This window comes from Neolamprologus brichardi, chromosome 19 (genome assembly GCF_056152115.1).
Source record: "Neolamprologus brichardi isolate AB-2024 chromosome 19, ASM5615211v1, whole genome shotgun sequence".
NCBI lineage: Eukaryota > Metazoa > Chordata > Actinopteri > Cichliformes > Cichlidae > Neolamprologus > Neolamprologus brichardi.
Window position 1 is genome coordinate 9153779 of NC_142122.1, and position 25284 is coordinate 9179062.

The window sequence follows — 25284 nt, forward strand, 5'->3', positions numbered from 1 at the left end:
AATTGGTTTGTAACTAATGGAAATGTCAGAATTAAAAAAGTAAAGGTGAACAGTTAAAACTGCTACTGAGTTAACAAATTGAATAGTCAAATATTTTAAGAAAAATCTGAATTTTGCTTATAAAATTACACACTGTTGCTCCAGAACATCATTATTTCCTGAAGCTGATCTCTTGGATTGAGATGTGGTGACTGTGGAGGCCATTTGTATACTGTGTACTCATTGTCATGTTCAAGAAACCAGTTTGAGATGATTTGAACTGTGTGACATGGTGTGTTATCCTGCTGGAAGCAGCCGTCAGCCTACACTGTGGCCACACTGTGGACAATGCTTAGTTGGCACTAAGAAGCCCCAAGTGTGCCAAAAACATACAGCATACACACTATTCCAAAACCAGCAGCCTAAACTGTTGATACAAGGCTGGATGGATCCACGCTTTCATGTTGTTTATGCCAGATTCTGACAACCATCTGAATACTTCAGCAGAAACTGACAATTAGTTTATTCTACCCTGTATTGTCCGTTTTGGTGAATCCGTGAGGATGGCAGCTTCAATTTCCTGTTCATAGGTGACAAGTGTAGGACCTGGTATGGTCTTCTGTTGCTGTAGCCAATCTGGTTTATTCATATTGTAGATTCAGAGATGCTCTTCTGCAGTCTCCTCTGACCTCTGATTTTCACTCAGAAAACTGCAGTTCACTGAATATTTTTCAGACCATTCTCTGTGAACCCTAAAAGTGACTGTGTGGAAAAATCCCATTAGACAGGAAGTTTCTAAAATATTTAAACCAGCTTGTCTGACAATAACCGCCAATTAAAGTTTGAATTTCAGCAGGTTATCCTTATCAGCAATGCATGTCTAAATGCACTTTATTCAGTAGTGGTGTTAGCCACAAGAATTCTGAATTATGTAGAGTAAAAATGTAGATGTTAAACATAAAAAGTAAAAAAATTCAATCATAAATCCATTTTTGCTGGTAAGTTATCAGTAGCTGTAGCCCACACATTTACACATAATTTATACTTAAGAGTCTGATGACATTTTCCACAGTGACAATACTGTTTTGGCTTCCTACTAAATCCAAGCACTAAAAAGATTCATCACCTGCATAATGAATATGTGCAGTGTAGGTGTTGAGAGTTGCTGTCACACAGGCACAAACATGAGTGGAAATGCATGTTTATTACTGATTATAGCCAAACAGACAGACTGCACCGACCTGCTGGGTTGCTCTTCAGAAACAAATAACTTCAATGAGAAATATGTCATCTACCCTCTTAGTCTTTATACAGTATACACTCAGTGGTAACAATAATTTCCACAAAACAATACTTAAAAAACAAAAATGTGAAACAGTCTTAGCAGAGAATGTGTGCAAACCTCTAAAAGCAGAAGAAGAGGAGATATTTCAAGGAAGAAGGGATGTAGAAAATGCTACAAATTACAAGAAAGATCTTTTTTTTTTCTTCCAGTCATCCAGATATCCAAACAATAGCGTCACTGACAACACGGACCAAGAAAAAAAATAAATCCCAAAACAAAACAAAACATACATTCATTGCTTTAACTTTATTCATAATAAACTGGGGGAGCATTGCTTTCGTTAAATACCTCCCAGGTGAACAGTAATTTGTCATTTGAAGATACTATTGCAATGAAAAAGCAAAGATCCGAGTTAACATGAACAAACAGGACAAAGTTACAACACTTTTAATCTGCCTCAGAGCAAACCGGGCAACAGCCTTATACGTAAAAGAAAAAGTTACAGTGGCTAAAGCTGAGACTCATGGTCACAGCAAAGGGCATAAATCAGTAATATTTACATCAGTTATTCCATTAGTCTTCAAAGCAGCAAAGAAAGCCTTTAATAAACCCAAATATATTAAATTTCATGTATGACAAAGGAAAAAAACCCAAATAAACAAACACTGTTTTGTAAAGTTTCTTTAGAAAAAAAATATTATTAACATAGTTGGAGAGACATTTATGTCACTGAACCAACTAAATAAACCACAACATCAAAGCTACACATCACATGTTATTGATCATCTTCCATGGCAACGGCACACCCTGACAGAAACAGTTTCCCTCTTCAGGAAAAAAAAACAACTTTGGAAGAGCACATGGCATAGACCTAGCTCCCAAATTCCCAAAGATCCCAGTCAGATTGAGCAGGAAGATCCATGGAGGCTGCGCCCTGTAACCCACAGGACGCACTGCAATCACGCCCTGATGGGTCACAGCGGCACGAGGGAGGCCTAGACCGTATAAGGCAGGTGGCTTCAATGCGGTGGCTCATAGGTGAAGCAAACCAGGGGAGAAACTGAGTGAGTGCTCCTCAAGCATTGCAAAGTTTAAATTAAAAAAAATTATTCCACGACAAAGAACACGACAAACGAGACATTAAAACAGTGGAGAGTGAATTTAGAGCGATAATATTTAAACTGTAAAAAACAAACAAAGAAAATATGTTAGCTGCAACAGATGATTAAATAAAACACAAAAAACACAAATGTGCTGTAAAGCTGTTTTAGTAAGTACCATCACTTGCAATGACAAGTCATGAGAGACAATCTTCAGAGTCGCAGAAGGCATTCACCAGTACTCCTGCAGAGTCTATATGGCATATGAAGCAGTGTTTGAGGCCGATGCAGCGCAACAGGAGGGCAGGGAGACTGTGTAAACCAGGCTTGTAATCATCTCCTGGTGAGTGCATGCACAACGTCTGTTGTTACAGTTGTCAATAGTGTCCGTTTTCCTCAGAGGGAATGTGTACCGTAGAGCCGCGAATCCCTTCTAGAGTTACAGCGACACATGCTTTTCAAATGTCAACGTCTACCTCACTCCCTCTCTCTCCCCGCCTGCTGAACGACCCTGGGCATTCCTACTGCTACTTCATGCACAGAGAGAGAAAGTCAACTTTGGCTCCCGTTCTGCTCTGTGGTTTGAGCATGACAACGGGAGGTCAACTCAGGTTAAAAAGAATCTGCAAGCAAAATCCTCTGACGTGCTTTGGACAAAAGCGTCCCATTCTAAGCACTTCCAACTACCACGTGTATTTCTAGTTCACAGATGTCCAAGGAGTCGAAGAAAGGAGGGCAATTTATTATTTCTACTGTGGAGATGTTACTGTTCAGCGGGGCAAATGTTGCGGTCTTTGCAGCAGAAGTAATGCACCACCACGCCATTGGGATACCTGGCAAATGCACTGAAAGAGAAAATAAACAGATGTGTGAATGCTTTCCTACTGATTGTTACAAGCACATAAACAAGCATTAAATGAAAGCTGAAGGAGTAAACTATGTGTATGTGGGATTAACAGCAGCTTGTCTCATAAGAAAATGCAACTAAATTAATAAACGTGTATATAAGAATACATAACCCCACATCAGTGAGAGTTAATGTGTCTATAGAGCAAACAAATCATCCCACTTTTCAGTTTTAAGATTCAAATATTTGTCATATACTCAAATTTTCAGCAAAAGAATGGAGAAGAAAACCCAAAATCAATCAAACAAAGATAAAATTTGAAAACCAAGTAAATATAAAACAACAGCATGCTAAATCTTAAAAGGACAGTCCTACCTATTTCCTATTTTCTTCTTGCAGACTCTGCAGATCTTCTCTTCTGTAATAACGCATTTAACCTGCTGGTGGAAAATCCGCTCCTCTTGCACCTGAAATCAAATGACAGGAACACAGATATTAAATCGTCTTTCTCCAGCACAGTCACTCGATTATAAAGGTACAAAACCTCCATCTGGAACGCTCTGTCGTCCACCATTTCAGCACAAATATATAGCATGACGGATGGAGGAGTGTGGACTCTCCTGCTTTGAAGAAATAACGCACAAGAAATCAAATTGTGGACATGATTTGAAGTGACGATTTCTGCCAGTGTCACTACAGCTCCTGTTTATTTAACACTCTGGATTGGAGACCACTTCAGCTCAACCTGTCAGATGTGGACCTCATGATTAATTCTCAAATAGCTCTGGAGATGACAGACGAGCATATGAAATGTAAATATTAAAAAATATATATGTAGCACAGATTTATGCTGTTCATTTGAGATATCAGTTTAATTACTCACGCAATCATCCTAGTACTTTTTTTGTATCGCAAGGAGACAAAAATGTGTTAAAGAAATATATACATTAGGAAAAGTAAACAAATATGTTGCATTGCATTTGCACTCACTGCCCACAGTTTCCATTACTACAGCAATATTGAACGGTTGAACCAGGCCAGCATTTAAGGGCATCAAATTGACATCTGGACATATGTGTGCAAGCTGTTTAGTGTGAAGCTAATTAGCTTGCAAACTGATGTCAGCTGTGACCCTTTAAGCTCATCTTTTGTAGCAGGCATTGTTTCACTGCTAATGCGACAATCTGCCCTGCCACTGAGAGAAAGCGCACAGATATGGTTTTAAATTAATTTTTGTTATGTTTAATGTGGAAATAAGCTGTTTGGGTCTGCTAATCAAGCAAAACTACTGTTGATTATAATAACAGTAATTCTTTTTGATTTGCAGAGATCTGACAACATCATAATTTTAGTTTGACTCTGATTAAAAGGAAACAATTTTTAAAAAATTGATTTTTTTCCTTATTTAACTTTGCGGTGTCTTTTTAAAAACTGGCCACCAACAGAAGATAAACGTTATGCAAATGTGGCTCATCTAGTTAACTGCAGACATGCAACCCATGGCCAGTCTACTGCTACTGAAATGAATCCTACTTTCATAAGGTGATTTTCTAATAAAGCACAGCAAACACAATAAAAGCAATAAAACGAAATGCAATATTATAACTACTCTAAGAAATGGAGAATGACGTAAGAGTTAACGAGAAAAATCTAACTGGAAAACACATTTGAGAAGTTAGAAAAATGTCCTTTTTAGCCATTAACTGTTGCAAACTTTGACTGTCCACTGTGTTATTGATATTACAATTTATTTAAAAAATTCTTTAACTAATTTCTAGATATTCTGAGAGATCTGGGAACAAAAAAAAGTAGGAAAACAATCTAATTAAAGATGGGGGTAATGCAGGAGCACTGTACCAGGTCAAAATATTAACTTTCAGTTTTAGTGGGGGTAGAAGGGGGGGGCTTCATTTCAGGTGAAGTAAGCTCACTGAACATTCCTGTTTGTGTCACTGGCCTTGTGGTGTCCCGGTAACTTCTTTATTTCTTAATAATTCTTAATAAGCCATTGAAGGAAAACAAACATCTGTTTCTCATAACAGCGCTAATAAATTTCATATTTAAAATATTTTCTCCCAAGTGAACTGTACCCCTTTAAAACATCAGCTGTCTATCCTTCAACATGAGGACCGAAAAACTCTCAGACATGCACACCTCTGCTTCGCTCAGGCGTTGTTGAACATGTCTGGACTCTTCCTCAGAGCACGATCTGATATTGTCGTGTTGGTGTTGTTCCCAGATCATCATACTAAGTGTTGTTCCAAGATCAACATTGCAAGTGACCAATCAGAATGTTGTGACGTCATACTTTTGCGACTTCGGGAAAAACCGCCGTAAAACAAAAAACTGTACTTAAGCTGCGAGAAACCGCCTCTGTCTGCCGATCAACGGACCCTAACCCTTTAATAAACGGTAAGCAGAATTAATATTGTCCTTGCAACATTGGCATTTCATAAATGCAGGGATGGCTTGGCGTGCAAAAGAATAACGTCACAACAATGATTGGTCACTTGCAATGTTAAACCTGGAACAACATTTTCATGATGATCTGGGAACAACACCAACACGACGATATCAGATCGTGCCTTTCTCAGATGTCAGCCTAAAGTAAAAAATCTTTTAAGGAAGAGGGAAGAGGCCTAAATTCCTTGCTAGCATATATCAAGTATTAAAATTCAGAAGTCATTATGTGAACCCGCTCTCCAGGACTCACCCTCAGGAATTCGGCTTGCAGCAGACTTTTCAGCACCTGGTTGCAGCGCTTCATCTGAGCCTTCTCCTCCAGGACGCTTTCCAGGAAAACCCGGATCTCACGGATCTGAGTGTTTGCTGGGAGCAAATTGATGGCCTGAGTAAAGAAAAGATAAACAAAACACCAGCTTGGTAAACACTACTGACCACACCTTGCTATTTAAAAAGGTTTCAAAGGCATAAGGGACCTCTGTGGAATACTAAACGGCAAACACAGACTTTAAAAGTATATATTTTATAAACAGCAGTGCTGGTAATTTTCATGTTGTGGGGCAACAAATTTCAAAAGCAGTAATGATAGTGACGTGTAATAGTCATTTTCAAATCCATTAGACTTTTTATTACATACTTGTTCATCATTTCAAAGTCATAACGGCAAATCAAATCACCTCTCTGGGAAAAACTAATTTGCTGTCCCACTTTGTGTTACATGATATCCTCCAAACTTCTAACTGCATCTTCCTCTCCTTCACAACAACTAAATTACATCTCCTGCGTGCTTTTACGTGACCGTTTAGAAAAACTAAACACAATCAAGCTCTAGTTTTTTTCCTGTCCTCCTGCTTCATATAATCTAATAAAATTACTACAAATTACCTCGTTAAACCCAAACAACTAGCATAGAGCACAGAGCATAGAGCACAGAGCACAGAGCGAGCATTTTCTTCTGAAAAACAGAGCTGGATTTAGATTCAACTGTATTTTTTTTATTAAACAGAGACATGCAATAACAGACTGTGCAATAACCTTAAATAATACGCACATTTTGAAACACAGCAAAGTCTTTACGCTAATCAATTACCCTTCAATGATGCCACTAGCACTTACATGTTTTATGTTTAAAGTGTTTCTATAGATCTTTCTGCCTTGTGTATCGTAAGGTGGTCAACTGCACTGATGTCTCACTGAGGGGAAGACCAAGCTCCTAGAAACTGGCTGTGGTTCTTCTGGACCTCAATTTTGCAATTGACATCTGCTTTCCTGAATCCAAGATTGAAGATGCACATGATTTCCTACATGAAGTCAAAAGTGCTGCCCAGGGAACCGGTGTCCACCTTGAAATCTCAAACTAATATCAATGCACCGGCCGACTGCTTTATTCTACTCACCAAGGACAGATCTACCATCAAATGCGGGAGCATCTTGCCAAGATGTGGAAGGCTCTGAGTAAAAGTTAGCCAGACTTAAAGTGTTTAAGTCGTGTGTTGATGTGATCCTGCTCAGTGAGTCTCTACAGTTGCCCTTGAACAAACTGCTGAGCAAGAAATTGGATCAAAACCAAAACTGCATGCTTCGTGCCACCGTTAATATTTCCTGGAAGAGCCACATCGCCAAGGCCGTATCTATAGGACCATTCATTCATTGAGTAGAATTATCTTGCTGATTTCTTATTCACTAAAACTGTTCATTTTCATTTTGTTGGAGTACAATGAAACCTATTTTAAATAGCTAGCATGTGAGTGAAAAAATAAAAAAGTGACATTAAAAAAAACAAAAAAAAACAACACATCAGATGTTTTGCATAAAGTTTTCTGTCATCTTGTCACGGCAAGGCAGACTCTGGGAGAAAATCCATGGGAAATGAAAGCAGGGTGCCAGTAAAGCCGATGAGTTTGTGCAGCACAGAAAGATGGGATGAAGCACTCTGCACTGATCAGCAGTGCCTTTCTCAAAGAGTCACATGTTCATTAAGTCACAAACAGAACAGAGGCTGTTGGAGCGCATTTTACAACAAGAACATAACCCAGAACAGACAAACATTCTTGATTTATGTGTTTAAACTTTAACAGAGACAAAGAGGTCTCTGAAAAGCCACGCCTGCTCTCCTTCATGCTAAGACATTAAGAGTTTTTTTGTGTAACTGTTAGCTGGATTGTTCAGAAAAAACAAAAACTAGAGCTGCAGTCAAAAAAATGTTTTGACTGAAGTCATATCAAACCACTATCAGTCTTAATAAAGTACAAATCTTTTTTAAAAAATTGCTATTCACAGCAGAAATAACTATAATAGAGCTTACCAGTAACCCAGGCATGGGCAGTCACAAGTCAGTGCACTTGTAGGTCTGGTTAAACAGAAAAGGTTGCACGGATGCTCGAGGGTATCCAGCATAAAATCTTTGGAAGTATGTTCTACCCCTACCCCTATGATTACCCCTATGAGAAGAACCACAACTCAAATATCTATAGTATCATCTTCCTAGTCATGTAAGATATTTTTTGGCAAGATTTGAGAGGTTTTATAAAAGGTATTGCAACACAAAGTAGGTACTCTCGGCTGCTCCTTTATTTCCCATGGGGGCTCACCACAGCGGATAGATCCATGTTTGACTTGACACAGATTTTACACTTCATGCCCTTTCTGATGCATTTATCTAGGCTTGGAACTGGAACTATGAGTACACTAGCTTGTGAACCCCCGATGCTGGATTAGTGTCTCCTAGGACTGAAAAAAAGGATCTTTCACATGTAAGGTGAATACATTACCCACACCAGCTTATAGGTCTTCTGAATTAAGATTAGACCAAGGTGACAAAGACTAAGTGTTAAGTTGTTAAGTTTTTAGTATTCAGTTTACATTTTTGATGTTCTAATGCCTTCATTTCAGTTACCTAAACCTAAATTACCCTTAGTTTTATTTTCAACAATAATGACCTTAACTGTGTCACCCAATTTGACATAATCAATTAGGGTGGGTGAATTTAAAGGTGTGGAAACTTTAACAGGTAATCTTTTTCCCCCTCTGGCCAAAAATAAAACTGATTAACTCAAGAATACAGCTATTGATGTAGCACTCTTCTACACCATCAACAGTCAAACCAATGCAAATTTGGCTGGATGAGAGTTTATGAACCAAATCAGTTGACACGGCGACTACGGGGGGTGTTAAAAAAAGAAAAAAGACTTTATAAAGTAGTCTTCAAGAGATATTTTCTTCACAGCATTTGGAGGGAGTGAGTGGGGGATTGTGAAATGATATTTTGACAAGCAAAATGGGTTACGAGCCACTTTTCAGTGTAACATCTTTTATTTAATTAACTTCTTGCTATTTTGGTTTTGGGTGCAGGTCTTTTAACAAGTTACACAAAGTAAGTTTTAGAAACTTCACCACAGATGCCTCTCAGGGGAGACCAGCACTCTGTTGGACATGTTTTTCTGCTTTGCTGAATCCTTCTGTCAAAAGGCAGCAGCTTGATTACCCCCAGCAGTGCGAGCGGCTTTCATTTTGTGCTATAAACAAACTAAATCTTTAAAGAATCTGCATTTTGCTCAGTGGCTGCTTTCTTTCTTTTTTTTAAAATAAATGTCAGAGTATTAATTTTGTGTAAGTCACTGAGTGCATGTCACTGTTAAAGCTGTTTTTTTTCCTAATTTTAATCCAGCCTAAACAGGCCGACTCTGTCCTGGATTGAGTTAGAAAATACTTTAATTGATTGAGTGAGATGTTTGAGGGTTTATGAGTTACTGTTAAGCAAAGTGGAGTTATTTTATGTCAGGGGACTCATAAAATTCAAACTCAATTACCGTCAGTCACTAACTGGCCTCACTAGACACTAACAGAGCCTGATCTGACTTGATGCTGTTAAACATTCCATACTATACAAAGAAATAACAGAATCGCTAGCAGAGACTAGGCAGCAGTGAGTCACTCTGGTGAGAAATACCCTGCTTATGCAATCACTGTGTACCTTGGTGGTGTTGAGCTTGCTGTGGTGCAGCTCCAGGACCTGCAGGGCTGCCTGGAGGTTGGCCTGAGGCTCAGAAAGCTCCATCTTAATTGGCCCCAGGCAGTGGACGTCAGGAGGTGACAGGTACATTCGCAGCAGAGAAAGATAAACCTACAGAGCAGAAATACAGCTGTTAATAACGTGCTTAATTGACAAACTAGCACCTCAAGTTATGGCCAAAAACCTGTCTCGTGAGGTTTGACTACTAACGCTTAAAGCACCTCATCCTCGAGTCCAAGTGAACATTTCTGCCAAGCATACATAAATTTAAAGAGGCATTCAAGAGAACAGAACAGGCAGACAAACAGGCCAACAACATGCTGTCATGTCAGCTGTCATTTCTAGTTAAGTGAGGAAGAAATCTTTTTTTTTTAAATTTTTTGTAAAGCTGGCAATGCTCCTTGCAGCATAAATAATTCATTATAGTTGTATAGCATGTTCTGTGAACACAAATGTGCTTATCAGAAGGCAGCAAAGCATACAAACTGAAAAATGTGGTCATAAAATAATAAACATAACTTTAATAAAATCCAGGAGGACACAACAAACTCAACAACCTAGAATTACACTGAAAACTACTTACATCTTTATTTCCTTCCACTGAACTGTTGTAATGTCCGTGACAGTATCTGCAAAGAGCACACAGAAAAGCATTAGCAAATACATGATAATATAAAATTGCTCTTTTTAGTGCTATGATGTTGACTGATTGGACAAACACAGCACTGCAGGTAATTACACTGGCTCTGCCTTGCAGAAAATGCTGTTAAATATAGAGCTACTTTCAGCTGCTCCCTTATTCACAAGGCGTCACCCTTCAGGCAGCGGCCCATATTTGATTTGGCAAGTTTTTAAACAACGAATGCCCTTTCTCATGCAACCCCGAAGGGGTTTGTGCCTCCTCTCGGGATCAGGCCAGAACCCTTCACTTGTTGGGCCAAATATGTAAACCACTACTCATAGTCAGGGCCCTAACTATATGATAAAGCATATAGTTGGGGCTGGATCAGTGAGGGTTTCTTTTTCACTCACTATGTGTTTAGACACCACTTTTCATGTAATCATTAGTTATTAATAATCTGACTCTCTTCCTCTTTTGTTCTTTGTGGTGGCAGATGCCCGCCCATTCCCAAACCTGGTTCTGCCAGAGGTTTCTTCCTGTTAAAAGTGAGTTTTTACTTCCCACTGTCCCCAAGTGCTTGCTCACAGGGGGTTATTTGATTATTGGGGTTTCTCTGTCTTATTGTGGGGTCTTTACCTTGTGATGTAAAGTGCCTCACAGTGACTATTGTTGAGATTAGGCGCTATATAAACAAAACTGAATTACACTATGGAATCCAAAATGCATGTAAATATGACTTCAGGAAATGACCTAAGTTCGTGACTGAGTCAGGAAATACTTTGACAGTTTAACATCAGCCATATTAGCTGTTGATTGGTGTTACTTTTCAGTTGTGCAGGAATACTCACTCTTCAGCCATGTGGGTGTCTTTCAAGATGTGTACATAGATGAAGAGCGCTTGCTCATGTTTACCCATACGACCCAGAAGCAGAGCCCGTTCCTCCAGCAAGCCTTGAACATGGAAACAAAAGTCAAGGATCATGGCACAGTTAAACTCACGTCTTTATTTGTATTTCCCAGGCAAACAGTAGATAAAACCTGTCATCTCAGTGTAAGCAACATCCTACCATCAAAGGGGAAGTCACTGATGAGTCTGGCAGGCTCATAGCATGTAGAAATATCCAGGAAAGTCAACAGCTTGTTCCTGAACTCTCCTAGTTCACCATTCTCTTTCCCTGCAGGAACAGCTGAAGCGCCTACAATAACAGAGGATTTTATTACAGAGATGTTCAGATAATAGGTGAGTCTGTGGATAAAAAAAAAGAAGCTATTTCCGTTTTTAAGAATGGGTGTTGCTCTTCATATTTGTCTACAGTGGTTATTGCCATTTTGGGGGGTTTTAGATCACTTGTGATGTAGAAGTAGTAATATGAGGGTTTGTCTTACTGTTCTTTGACAAATTATAACTATATTAATCAAATAAATAAATAACTGAATTATTAAATTCCAGAAAAGGTAAATATCAAGATGATTTATCATATGCCCAAAGTAAAAATATATTTAACCACATATATTCCCAGCCTTGTACCCAATGATCACAATAAGCCTAGAGAAACTCTTTAATATTGAGGGCTGTGTGTGCTTGCATTCCAGTTTATCATGAAATGCAGCAATAGCTGGCCCAAGGATCGGGTTTTTCTTATTTCATTAGCTGTTTTTAAGTTTTATGGGGGTTTGGTTTTTGTTTTTAAACAGAGTGCACATTAACGAGCATTCTTGCTTGGAGGCGCATTAAAAGGTGTTTCAAGAGTAAGAGATGGATGGACCTGATAATCAGTTCTGACACAGACTTTATTTGCAACAGCGGTGAGAGAATACTCTCTGCAAGAAGAGCCAGAGTGAATCCATACGCAGTGCGGTAATGAAATCAAATGAAAATTCTAAAATACAATTAAAAATTAAAGTCTTTTTGAAGTTGAGTTCACTTTTAAAGGGCAGGTTTGCTAGAAAGCCTTCAAAGCTCCAAGGTCACATCACCCTGCTACTCTGATGCTACAATTACACTCCTCCACATTTCTCCACAGCAAAAGGAGGTTATTGTGTATGTTAACTAATAATTTATCAATGTGATATGTGCCCAACAACGCAACTTATTTTCATAGTCTAACAGGAAAAAAAAGGCTAACTGTAAAACTTTTTCATGCCCAGACACTCAGTGTACTCAGGTTTATTCTTGCTCATACCTTTAGGCAGCAACTTGAGGTACTCCTTCATGAGGACTTGAACCCTTCCCAGGTAGAGCTGGATTAGCACATTGTGAAACTCGGGACCCTGCTCTTCCCACACGTAAATGATGTGCTCTAAATATGGGATGGCGAGCTCCTTAAAACCATCCTTTAGAAACTGCAGCACCTTGTCTCTGGGCAACGACTCCACTTCTGTCAGGTCTTCTGTAAAGATCTGAGCAGGAAGACAGGTTTTTACTCCAGTGGGTAATAAAAAGGAAGTCGTGGCAATGCATGTAAATGTTGTACCCACCTTCAGGCCATCTTCAGGACACGTCTTCAGCACCCAGGGAGAAAACTCAAAGATTATACCCAGATTCTCTGCTCCTGTGTGCACAGAGGTCTTAAGATGGCTAAGTGGGCTTAACTTACAACTCGAATCATTAGGTTTTAATCAGCCTGTAAACATTTCCGACCTCAGGGAATAATTAATTATAAGAAAATTAACATATTGTTTGACTGGACTCCAATGCAATAACATGAATACATTTATACAACTGAACAAGTTCAATACTGCACAAAACAACAAATGAGTTTTACTGTTGTGTCCTGGATTTAGAATTTTGTTGCGAACGGAAAATAATAATAATAATAATACTAATGATAACTGAATAAAACAGTTTTGGACTTTTTAAAATAAATAAATATTTTAAATAATTAAACACAGCTAATTGAAGCAAATGAAACTGTCCCAGTGAAGCTGGAAGAGATCACAGTTTCAGAGGGTTGTTGTTGAGTTTAAAATAACATTTACAATAAACAAAAACACAATCAAATGCCAAATGATATTCTGAAAGCACAGTTGAAACACAGACTACTGAAAGAATTTTAATCATTTCATTATAAAGACTCATTCTAGTCATTACCTTATTCACCAGGAATTCAAAAAGTACTACAGCAATTTTAGCTGTTGAACACCCAGTAAGCAAACAGTATATAGATGTAAAGTTTCATAGCAAAACAAACGAAATAAGAAAAATAATATAATTTTTTTAAACGCTCCCATGTAATTAAACTCAGACACGCAAATCACTGCAGATCAGTTATATCCAACATCCATAATCAATCAACATGAATGTTTTCTCTGAGAATTTTCCAAAATCCCATCAACAAATTTAACAGGCTTGAGCCAGCTGTTGATCCTTACCCAGTCTTTGGAGGTACTGCACTGTTCGCTCATGGCCCTTAAGTGGAGAGTTGGCCTTGGTGGATTGGTCGAGCAGCACCTGCAGAGCTGCGAGAGTGTAAACAGGTTTGAAAAAAAAAGTAACGAGAGGTGAATAACAGAGGAACTAGAACAAAAGTGAAGTCTGCCTGAGTGAAAGTAGCAAGATGTGGTCTGCTCTGCTCTGCATTACATAAGTCCTCCACCAACAGAAATTGGTCGAGGCATATGCAAAGTGTTAATCTGTGTTTTGGAACAGCTGGTTTGAATTGGCAGACGCAGAGAGAGGCAGACTTGAGCAGCATGACATCACAAGCCCAAACTGCAGCAGGCCAATTAAAACCAAATGCACTTTCTGCGAGAACAGCCACAGAGTACCAGCAGAAACAAAGAGCGTTAAGGCAGCTCTGATTCACAAGGATGACCAGTCGACCTCATGCAGGAAACCTCCTCTGAGATAATCTGTGCAACCGCAGCTACGAGTTTATAACTTAAACATACTGAAATGGTTACGCTCACAATGGCTTTTGTGTTTGGGAGGTAATGACAAGACCGCTGACAAAAGCAGAGCAGATCTGTGATCAAATGAGCTGCCACTTATATAGCGAACTCCGAATACAACATCCAAAGCTGGAAACAGATGTCTCAATGCATTTTATTATTATGCATTCAGTTGCCATGCTGAGTTCTGCAACAGATAAACCACACTGACAAATCACTTTAACTGTGATGGCAGTCATTATTCAGCTGATTGACATATCTGTTCTCTGCAGCTCATCAATTCAAAAGATATTTCACAGCGTCACTTATATTTTAAACAAGTGCATATGCATCATGGCAAAAGAGACAAAAAGAAAATTAACGTGCATGTATTAAACACCGACAGTAATTTGAATTCTCTCAAAGATGGACTTCAACCAGCTAAAGGCAAACACTTAAGGTTAGGTGTACAACAAGCCATTGTTCAAGCTTTGTTTCTTGATTGTAAAATTTGGAAAATAAGGGGGGAAAAAAACCCAAAAGCCATCCTCTCTTATTCCCAGTTTTAAAAAGAGAAAGTCAACCAACAAGTCGACAAGCTTGAGAGAGAAATGACTTGACTTTGAACTCTCACTTGAACCCAACAGCGTGATACCTGCCAGTTTTCCAGAGGAGTCGAACACAGCTGAAGGTGTATAAATCTTATCCATTTCACTTGAATTATTATGATCTAAATCACACTTAATCAAATGGAATTCAAGTTGTTATTCCAAAGAAACTTCTCCTTGCAAATCCACTTGAAAGGATCCATGCTTTATATTCTGTTTGTAAGACTGATCACTTTCAGTGTGTGAAAAGAAAAAATGTTTTAAATATTTTACCTTACATCAATAATGAATACAGCAATCTCATTTATCATTATCAGAAGAAGATGACAAACAAGTACCCTAATAATACAAAGCCCATCTAACATGGAAAATTTATGAGATTTTAGGATTTAAAAGTCAGCAGCTTGACAATTACCTTTCTGGTGCAGGCCCTTCTTTTCATAGAGAATAATGAGCTCACTGTACTTGTGAGCCTTCTTCAGGACATACTCGCTCTCCTCGATGTGGCAATGATTGTTCTCCAGACGAAGGAGGGGGGACACAAGGGCCACGTTTGTCTGGATGAGGTGAGGATAAAAAGCAGATCACCGTTTCTGTTGCTATTTATTATTTAAGCAATCTGGCACGTATTCCCGGCATCTCAAACACGCGCTCATATTAAACTAGCTGCAGAGGACTTTAAGGCAAATTCAGACAGTTAAGCTGCTAATGCTAAGCCCAAGCAGTAAGCAGAGAAACTTGCTTACATACATCTTATCCCACATTCCAACGCAAGTTACCATTTCTCCATAGATGAGGACTGAAACTAAGTTTGCATAATAAATTCAAAGTTTTGTTTGGTTTCCCAGGTACCTACTTCACTCAGTCAACACCGGACCCACAGTGCTGCTGTCACGCCTCAATGAGTCAAACTAACACTGCTTTGAACTGTGATCCAGTTTGTCTTAAGTTGCTTTAAACCTGCCCATTAACTGTTTAACACACTCCCCTATGGCTACATATCAAGTTGCCTAATGTTGCTGCCAGTTTCTACAAGTGAGAAACAGGAAGTGAATCACATGCACTCACGGTCATTGTCATTCATAGTAGAGCCATCATTCTTTGTCAGTTTCTGGAAAGCACTGAGTATTTTATGTTGCTCAAAAGAATTCAATGATGAGTTTTGGGACTGTAAGCATGTTTGTGATTTCTTATAGAGGACTTTATGTTTTATTATGCTTTGCCTGCGTTGTATTCCATCAGATGTGCAGCTATATTGTGCTTGTGAAAGAACGCCTGTATTTGTTTGCATCATTTTGTGACACTACATAGCCCTGGTCATGTCTAATGCATCATCTTTACAACATAGGTTTATAGTCTGTTTGCTGTTGTTTATATGGTGAAACATAAGTGAGTGTCTGGAAAATTGTTGATTAATTTCATTCACATTTACATTTTTAAAACATCTTAATAAAGAAGATGATACACCTGCCACTTGTTGAAGAGTTTTGTCTGCTTATCTGACTAAACCAGTTACCAATTTTACTTTTGAGATCACTTCCTTTTACTGTAAATGGATGGTGAAAGCTGCCAAGTTTGTCAGAGCTGATATAACTTGTATCGCAAGGTATAAACATTCGGAGTAGGCTTGCTGACAATAGCAAGCTATTCTTTAAACTTAAACTACAGTCTGAGGCGTGAGGGCCCAGGGACCCCAGCTTTGTGTGCGCGGGCTTTATCTCAAAAGTCTTAATTATGTCTTACGTGAAGGTAACATTTCAGCAAGGTGGTATCGATGATCTGCAGGAGTTTTTTGCGGCTCTTGATGGTAGGCGTGCCCTCCATGAGAGGAGATGTCGTAGAAGGGTCAGAGTCATTCAGCTGTTTCACAAGGTGGCTCCGTTTCTTTGAGGACAGAAAAATAAAAATAAAAATCAGGGTTTGTTTAAAAGAAAAAGTGACCAAACCTCCTTAAAGCAAAAATCTTATCGAACTTCTATGAAATTTTCCACTTTTCTCTGACACACAAACACACACCTACCTGTGTGAGGTAATCAATAAGAGCGAGATGCGCCTTTTCCAGCTCTGCCCCAGACAGAGCAGGCAGAGGGTTGGGGTAGTGCAGTTGTTTCCGGTAATCACCTGGGAGCAAGTCTGGATAAAGTCCAATCACGTGTGTAGGATCTGCCGAGCAAAGGAGGATAACTGTTAAAACTTTTACCTTCTTCTAGATTGATTAAAGGAAACTATATTTTGAGTAACATGTTTATAACACAGTGTTGTGAAAACTGAAATCTTAAGCCCATTAGAGCAAGAATCACATGATAATAAACTCTCATACAGGCACAAGTAATAACATGCAGTGATCATATGTATAAACTTCTTCCATCAATATGCACAGTAAGCAACAGGAGCAAAAAAGAACATACTGGGAAAATTCAGATGCCTTCATCCGAGTGGACAAAATATTTTCAAGACGTCTCAGCTATAGGCGCATATTGCTGAGCTGTTTGTCAGAAAACAAAAGGAAAGGTGTCCCTGCAGATTGACAGAAGTCCTACCTGTGCCGAGTTTGGCAAAAACCTGCATGGAGTCATCAAATCTCTTCTGGCAAAACAGATTGAAGGCATATAAATTCTGGATGTGATGTATCTGCTGCTTCTTATCACCATCCGAGTCATCCTTCATCTTCTGGCAGGAAAAAAAAGAAAGTCAACGAATTCATCACGCTACAGTAAAAAGTCCCAGATAAGTCTCTGGATAGCCAGATTGCTAAATAAGGTAACCATAAACTCCAAAGTTGAAAGCATTTTTACCGTTTCGGCTTGCTGCTCCTAATCAAGATAAGTGATTTTAATGTCCCATGCTTCGAGCTAAAGCACAAATTGAATCCTCAGGAATGTAATAATGGGCTTTAATAGTAATGCGAGTGGTTTTGCTGCTCACCGCCAGCTGAAGAGCAAGCTCAAACTGTTTGTCCTGTAGAAGCTGCCGGATCTGAGTGGCTATTGACACGGGCACCAGGCGCCACACAAAGTGGTTGCTGGCAACATACACGATATTTGGCCTGTAAAAGATAAGATAAGAGGAGAAAACAAGATTAGAGACAAAAGCCTGAAGCAAAAGTGTTTTTCTTTCAAAGGATGGACCACCATTATCGGCATCATTATCATGGGAAATGGAAACCAGGAGAACCGATGAAAGCGAGGATGTTAGTTAAATGATGTTATACAAGGCAGCCAGTGTGAAAGCATCAGGAAAGGCCAGCATTCATGATCAAACCTACCAAAAGTGCCTAAATATCACTGCAGTCTTTTACACAATACTGCACCAGTAAATATTTTCTGTTTCTGTTTCCAGAAAGAGCCTCTTCACAAGAAGATCTTTTGCCTTATAATGAAACATTTTGTTGACTTTGTTGTTTAGTATACCCAAATAAAATACATCATAACAGAAGAACTGTCAGGCTTAAAAGCGTGGATGACACTACACTTGAAAGGTTAAAACACAACATAGCAATTAGCTAGTGTACGATTGCATGGAAATACACAACTCAGTGTTTCCACTCCATTCTCCAGATTTTTACACTGCAAAAAACATAAATCCAAGGTGTGACAATGCAACAGATTGTGATGTAAATGATCAGACTTCCACGCAAAAGTAAACTTCAGAGGTCAGCCTGCCTCACCCTGCTGAGGTGATGAAGCGTGGTCTCTGCAGCTCCACGCTCTGCACCAGCAGCCTTGGCTCAAAGGTCCGTATCTCCACATACCGAGGAAGAACTGCTATGATGTAGGGAGGCTGGTGCTCTGGGAACATTAAAAGAATAACATAAATAAATATTCAGATCAACCAAAATGTTACCAATCTTTGGCAAGATAGCATTATTTATAGCATTTTGCTTGTAGTATGACCAAATCGTGTCTGGCGACACCTGTAAACTCATAATAAGAAAGCAGTAGTTACCATGATGTTTAAAGGCATATAGAGGGAATATCTGATAAAAGGTGAAAAGACCTTCACACAAGATTTATAATATATCTATATTGAAAGCAGGGGGCCACATTTGTGATGAGATTTCTGGTCCTCAGGGCTATACAGGAAGGAATCTAACCAGACTGCAATCAAGTCAAGCCTGTGGTTGGATATGGGATGAAAGACACTCACAGCAAAAAGCCCAGGCCTTCTCTTCTGGTTGAGCATTTAGGACACTCTGTTAGAAATATTCTAAACGGACCATCCCTCAGCCTCTATTGCTGCTTGCCAACGCCACTATCATGACTAATTCAAAATGAGGAAATTGCAAACTGCATGAAACCACTGCTTGGAGGTTTCATTTCCCCTTCATAATGTTTCTTTCCACGTGCCAGTGAGCACAGAAAAAAAAGGCCCTTCAAAACAATGCACAAGCTTATCTGCATCTCTTCTGTCACAAAGTTCCTCAGACCTACGGTGTCTTAGTCACAGGATAAAAAAAGCTGATCTAAGACTGAGTTTTGTGTTCTGACAAGTGGAAAACAGCATCACAGCTCAGACAGCGAGGGAGGACGGGAAGAATGGGGACAAGGAAAGACAGACAGCAGCTGGATAAGAACAATGGCAGTATTTAGACAACAGGTCTGACTGATCTGTAAACTGCTGAACAAACCAGCCCTGTCACTGTGGCAACAAGAGAATAGACTATTACTATTTACATCATCATCATCATCATTATTATCATTATTATCATTATTATTATCATACACTTCTTTACCAGGCTCATTTATAAAAAATATATATATGGACATTCTGAAAACTTCACACAGATGCTGCCATTACCAAGTTCATTAATTAAGCTCTCCATTATTAAGACAGGAACTGAAAGACTTACCTAAAATGTAACAACTAGGAAAGAGAGTATTCTCAGATTATGGTCACACTTTTGCTAAAAGAATTCTACAAGAATGTATTTATATAGCACCTATCACAACAATAGTCACCTGAAATCACTTTACAGCATTAAGTAGGGACCCTAGAGTAGTAGAAAGAAGACCCTATAGGGATTCAGTGACAGCAGAAAGAAAAAACTCCCCTTTAACAGGAAGAAATCTCCTACCAGCAGTACCCGCCTCAGGGAGTGGACTGGGTGGGTGAGGGGGAAAGATAAAAGAAAAAGGATAGGGATACAAGACAAAAAACACAGACTGTAGGAGCAAGAAGACAAAAATCTAATGACGTGCAGCAGTGGTATATAAACACCTGGGGAGTGAAAAGAGGTGAGAGAACAAGCCTCAGTGTAGAACAGCATTACTAATGGATGCTTCAGGGTCAACTGATCCAGCGCCAACTATAATCTTTCATGCCACATATATTTTTAAAGCCAACTGTTTTGTAGAATTTATGAGCAAAACAAAAAAGCTATGTCACCTCGAGAAATTAAACTGTTTAGTGCTGTGGTTTCTTTATTTGGTCTGCTGAGGTTTTTTCCTTTCTTGCCTGTGAAGCTCTGGGATTTTGGGAGGAGAGTTTGTTTTCTACAAATTTGAATGCTAACATTAACAATGTCCTCGAAGAAAACAATCGATGCTCTCCCTCAGGAATTCATACACTTAAGGAAACAACAGTTATTGAAATGCATGAGTTTAGTTTCTGTAAATCGCTGGATTTTTCTGAGATTTTATTGTATATAATCTGTGAAATGAAAGTGCCCAAGAGGAAAAGAAAAAAAAAAAAAAAAAGGTGAACATAGTTGTTTTTCACTTGGGTAAAACAACTGCCAGGGTTACACATTTTGGCAAAACATCTTTGTATAATATCTAAAAGATGAACCCACACAGAGAATTGAGGGAGGATTTTTGGCTCTTGTTTGCAGATAGCTTTGTGCCCTTTTAACTTTCCTGTCAGTTTGTATTGATATCAAGAACAAATACACTCTAACAAAAACATTATGAGTCAGAAATAGATAAATAAAGACTTGGATTGGGCTTGAGGTGGTGGTGTGTGGGTTTTCCTCTCCTTCTTTCCCTTTTAACATGCTTGGATACATGACAGCAAATTTTTAATATATTTTCTTTTCACAAGCTGATTGATTACATTAGACATAAAGCTTAAAATACAAGGACAGCGTATCAGCTGTTGTGTCTTTTTCTTACCCATTGCTATAGGGATATCTGTCCAGTTCAGGGCACACTTCTGGGTGCACACTCCCTCTTCATTAAGCACCACAGTTAGGTCATCCTGCCCAACAGCCACCTTCCCATCTGCCAGTGGAGCAACCAGAGGTTCTAATTGTTTCCCAGTGGGGAAGAGCTCTTTTATGGAGCCACGGCCATCCATCTAGTTGACAGCAAATGCAGTTTGAATGAGTCTGTGAGATTCGGAATAAAGTAATAATATCCTAGCAGTGTGTGAAACTGTTATAAAGTGCTTTACATAGACAATAAAACACTATTAGGGAGAGACATCTATATTATTAACAGCCTTTCTGGATGTAGCTGATAAAACAAAAGAGAGAAGCATAAAGGAAAAAGTCTTAAAATAAACACAAAGTCAAGCCATTAAAAAGAAGACAGGAACTCATTATATAACTGTCTGCTTCTAGAAAGTGGTGTAAAAACATCACCTTCAGGTATTAATTTAACTGCTACTTAGCAAACCGGGCATAGAGATGAAAAGGGAAGATGTGAAGTATGAGAAAGGTTTCTGTGGATATTTCTTTTCTTTTGACAAGGAGTGTTTCCACACTTAAAAAGACACATTATGGCTGGAAATATCATTTTAAGTTATAAGCACATACAAGTAAGTTGAAAAGTAAAGAAGCTGCTTGCACCCCTTTTCTGTAACACATACCCGAATGAGGTAATAGTCTCTCTTGAAACCAACACATATGGAGTTTTCACACCAAGCCATTGACTTTGGAATATCTGGTGCAGCAAAGTCCCCCTGACAGACGAAACGAAAACATTAAAATGGCTAAATGTGTCAAAGCGCTGGAAAATTCTGTTAAACTTGAATCACACTATAATGAGTCACATCTCCAGTATACATTACCTGCAGCTCATGGAACTCTCTGTCCTTCCAGTAATACAGCTGGAGTTTCTTTTTCACTGCAACACACATTCTCAGCTGTTCCTCCCCTGAGCTGGTTTGCTGAGGACAAAAGGAGGCAAAATATACAATTGGTGAGAGGAAATGTGAGGCAAAATATATGTCCAGCACAGATGAACAAACAAGACAAAATATTGCAGCTACTGTATAAAAAACTAAGAAAATGTTCAGGGTTTTTACATATTTAGCACAATTAAATACAAATTGTGTTTTTGGCTACGTTTACACTTCAGGTCTTGATTCTCAATTCCGATTTTTTGATCAAATCCGATTTTTTGATCAAATCCGATTTTTTGTCTGCTTGTTCACACTACAAATAAAAACGTGACAGCAAACGCGCTCTAGTGTGAACCCTCAAAGCGGCCCGCATGCGCAAAAGAAGACGTCACACACAACGCGCTCTGTTTAGACCCAGAACAAACAGTATTGTTTGACTGATGGCCTTAATATAAAGACTTGTTTCGGACTTTACGTTTCCCAATTTTGCTTTAAGTTATAAAGTTATTTTATTATTTACATATGGCCTAATAATTATCCTTATTGCTGTTTTAGAGAGGAGCGGTGCTTCAAAGGATAGTTGCAGATTTCTGTTAGAATCTGCAGATTGTACAGTACAAATAAAATGTTCACGTTTCTCCAACGTTGTCTTCCCAACAGTTTCACTAACATCTACACTGAATAGCCAGGAAGCGTTCACGTTGTCTTCTCGCAAACAGCAGTCGCTTTCTAAAACATCAGATATGTATCGGATTCAGTACCACATACGAAAGTGACCCAGATCGGATTTGAAAATATCGGATTAGTGCCGTTCACACTGTCATACCATAATCAGATATGGATAGCATAGGGTCAAAAAAGTCGGATTTGATGCGCTTTCTCCTGCAGTGTGAACGTAGCCTACGTCACTCCTCCATATGTATGATACTTTACTGTTTTCAAGACACCCACTGTTGTCTTAAATCAGATGACAGACACAGAGTTGAACTAAGCCATCACATTGCTTTTTATTTCTATTGTTAAGTGTTGAAAGAGAAATTGAAAATGGCATGTTAGTAAGCAGCACCATGGTAAACCTCAGATTTACTTCCTGTATTGAAGCCGTCTGATGAAGGACAATGAAATCCAGAGGATTATAATTACCTAGGTCTTAGATTTGCTTCTCTAAAGTTTGTGAGTTGTGTGAAAACACATTCGAAAGGCTACTAAAAACAGTCAGAAGTAAGATGAATGGTCTAGGCATGCTCAGTTTGATTTGGTTTTGCTTGTAAGCCATTATACTCAAATTTCCACGGCCAAAATAACTCCAAACTTAGAATTTAGTTCACTTTTTTCTTAAATGGTTCACAAACATGCTCCTGTATGTCTCGCAGTGTACACAACTGTTCAAGTGAAAACTGCTTTTGCTTTCATTTGTAATGGGAAGCAATGTATGCAAGAATATGACTGCAGAAACAATACCACTACTAGAAGGAGAACTGGATACCCGACTAAAAGAAACCACCAGCTCACATCAACAGAAACTTGTTTGACTGCAAGACCAAAAAAAGTTCAAGACTAGCTTCTAAGTCTTTATCCTGCTTTAGCCCCCTACATTTCCCTAGGAGACTGCTGCTCTATTGTACACATAGTTAAGACATCACACACAAAAAAACTTATAAAATATAATAAAAAGAGAAGAACTTAATCCTGTTTGAAGCTGGAAGCCCTGTCTACCTCTGTTATAGAATTATAGTCTGTGAGGGAAAATACTTTTGTTTTTTTTAAATTGCAATACCACAAGTCACCACTGGGGGATAATTGACAGCTGATTGGTCTTATCTATCCTCTCTTACCACATGCTGAGTTACACAAAACAGGGGTCTATTACTGACCTGCAAGTCACATGCAAACAGTGTGGCTCCTTTGGCTTTGGACACCACAGTAATCTGCTGGAAGGTCAGGAGGTCATGGACATGGATGTTGTTCTCTGTGGGGATGTTTAAATCGGTTTGTTTAGTTGTCACGTTAATGAAGAACTGATATTAGTTTGAAGCCTTTACAAGCCCAAGGTTCCCCCAATTTTTACTTTACATGGCATTTTAACTCTGTAAAAATGTATTGCTGAGAGAAACTTACCCAGGAGACTGACAAGAATTTTGTACTGTGAGACAACATAAAGCTGGAGAAAAAAAAAACCACAGTTAAAGAGATAAACACACATAAGCTGGTCAACAAACAGAGGTGAACAATTTTAATTAAGATCTAAATTTGCGGTTAAGCGACTTAACAAGTCAGATACCTGCTGAATCTTCTTTGAGAAGTTCTTGTTGGATTTTTCCAGTGTGACCTCAAACCGGTTGCCTCCTAAGATAAACAAGAAATGTGTTCATCAGAATTACTTACATTGGTATTTGAAGCGTGCAACAGAAAGGTAAACCGGCCTCCAAATGGATAACATCGTCTTTGGTCTCCTTACCTGCATCCTTCTTTATTCGGTACAAAAGGAGATGGCCTGGTTTTGTTCCTACAAGCAGCCAGTCCTCTGTAAGGAAGTCAGTACAAAAGATGCGGTCAGTTAATTTCAGACATAACGTTTTCACATAAGTCTGAGATGTTACCTGTGTTCAGTGGTGAAACAACTCATGATTTCTTGACAACTTAAAACTGCAGTTCGATAAACAGGGGTACTAGTTCAGTGTCACAAAATTAAAGAGTAGCCGTGTGACCAAAGTGTCAACAACTCACCCCAGGCTGCAAGGCAGTCAATTTGAAGAGGAAGTTTTTCCAGAATAGGTACAGGCTCATATGCGTCGTGCATCTTGAAGCGACGCTGCTAATTCAATCTCACACACCCCTCTGATATATCAATCCCACACGGGGCGGACGCCTAATCGCTGATAAGTCTGTCCGGGGGTACAGCTTTACATGTCGCCATAAACTAACACAGTTCAGTTTTGCTTTTTTGGAATGGCCAATACGGAGAACTGATTAGGTAATGCAATGCAGTTTGGCTTGTTAGCCACCTTCCTCCCTGACCAAAACAACAGCTGATCGTTAGCCTTTTAGCTAAGAAGTGAGCAACTATCGGCTCCCTCTCACTGCAACTGAAATCTGAGCGAAGACTGTAAGTTAACAACTACACAACTGCAATTAACCTAAAACGTTTAACCACAAACGCTATATAAACCACAGCAATTAGTTTTCGTTAGCCATGTAGCTTCTTGTTACTTCCTTAGTTGTTTTGAACACGGCTGCGCGAGCTGCTGGGGTTTGACAGGCACGTGACTGAAGTATGTGAGCTCACGAGGAACGCATTAAAGGCGCAGTGGCTTGCATTAAACGGTAAGTTGAACGGTTATTTGCACTCTCGCGAGGTGTCGTACGAAAAGAAAAATCAGTATTTATGACACAAATACTTAAATATTATATATTTTTTTAAATTTCGATTTCCAGG

The 25284-nt window shown here is 39.0% G+C and overlaps 1 protein-coding gene across 2 annotated transcripts; it reads right to left on the minus strand.

The window, feature by feature from the left end:
- Positions 1-1551: 1551 nt before the first annotated feature.
- vps39 (VPS39 subunit of HOPS complex) lies at positions 1552-25158 on the minus strand. 2 transcript variants are annotated; one of them, XM_087832954.1, is made up of 24 exons: positions 24576-25158; positions 24307-24372; positions 24130-24194; positions 23967-24009; positions 23723-23817; positions 21795-21893; positions 21594-21686; positions 20897-21080; positions 18454-18574; positions 17712-17832; positions 17327-17453; positions 16807-16949; positions 16530-16670; positions 15202-15343; positions 13681-13767; positions 12787-12860; positions 12492-12708; positions 11376-11504; positions 11157-11259; positions 10270-10315; positions 9648-9797; positions 5925-6059; positions 3587-3678; positions 1552-3209 (listed from the first exon to the last, which is right to left on the minus strand). In XM_087832954.1, exons 1-24 carry the CDS (start codon positions 24646-24648, stop codon positions 3128-3130), a joined length of 2628 nt encoding a protein of 875 aa, XP_087689080.1. In that variant the 5' UTR covers positions 24649-25158; the 3' UTR covers positions 1552-3127. The 2 variants fall into 2 exon arrangements, with proteins under 2 accessions (XP_087689080.1, XP_087689079.1); XM_087832953.1 differs by having other exon boundaries at positions 17327-17456.
- Between the last annotated feature and the right edge of the window lie 126 nt (positions 25159-25284).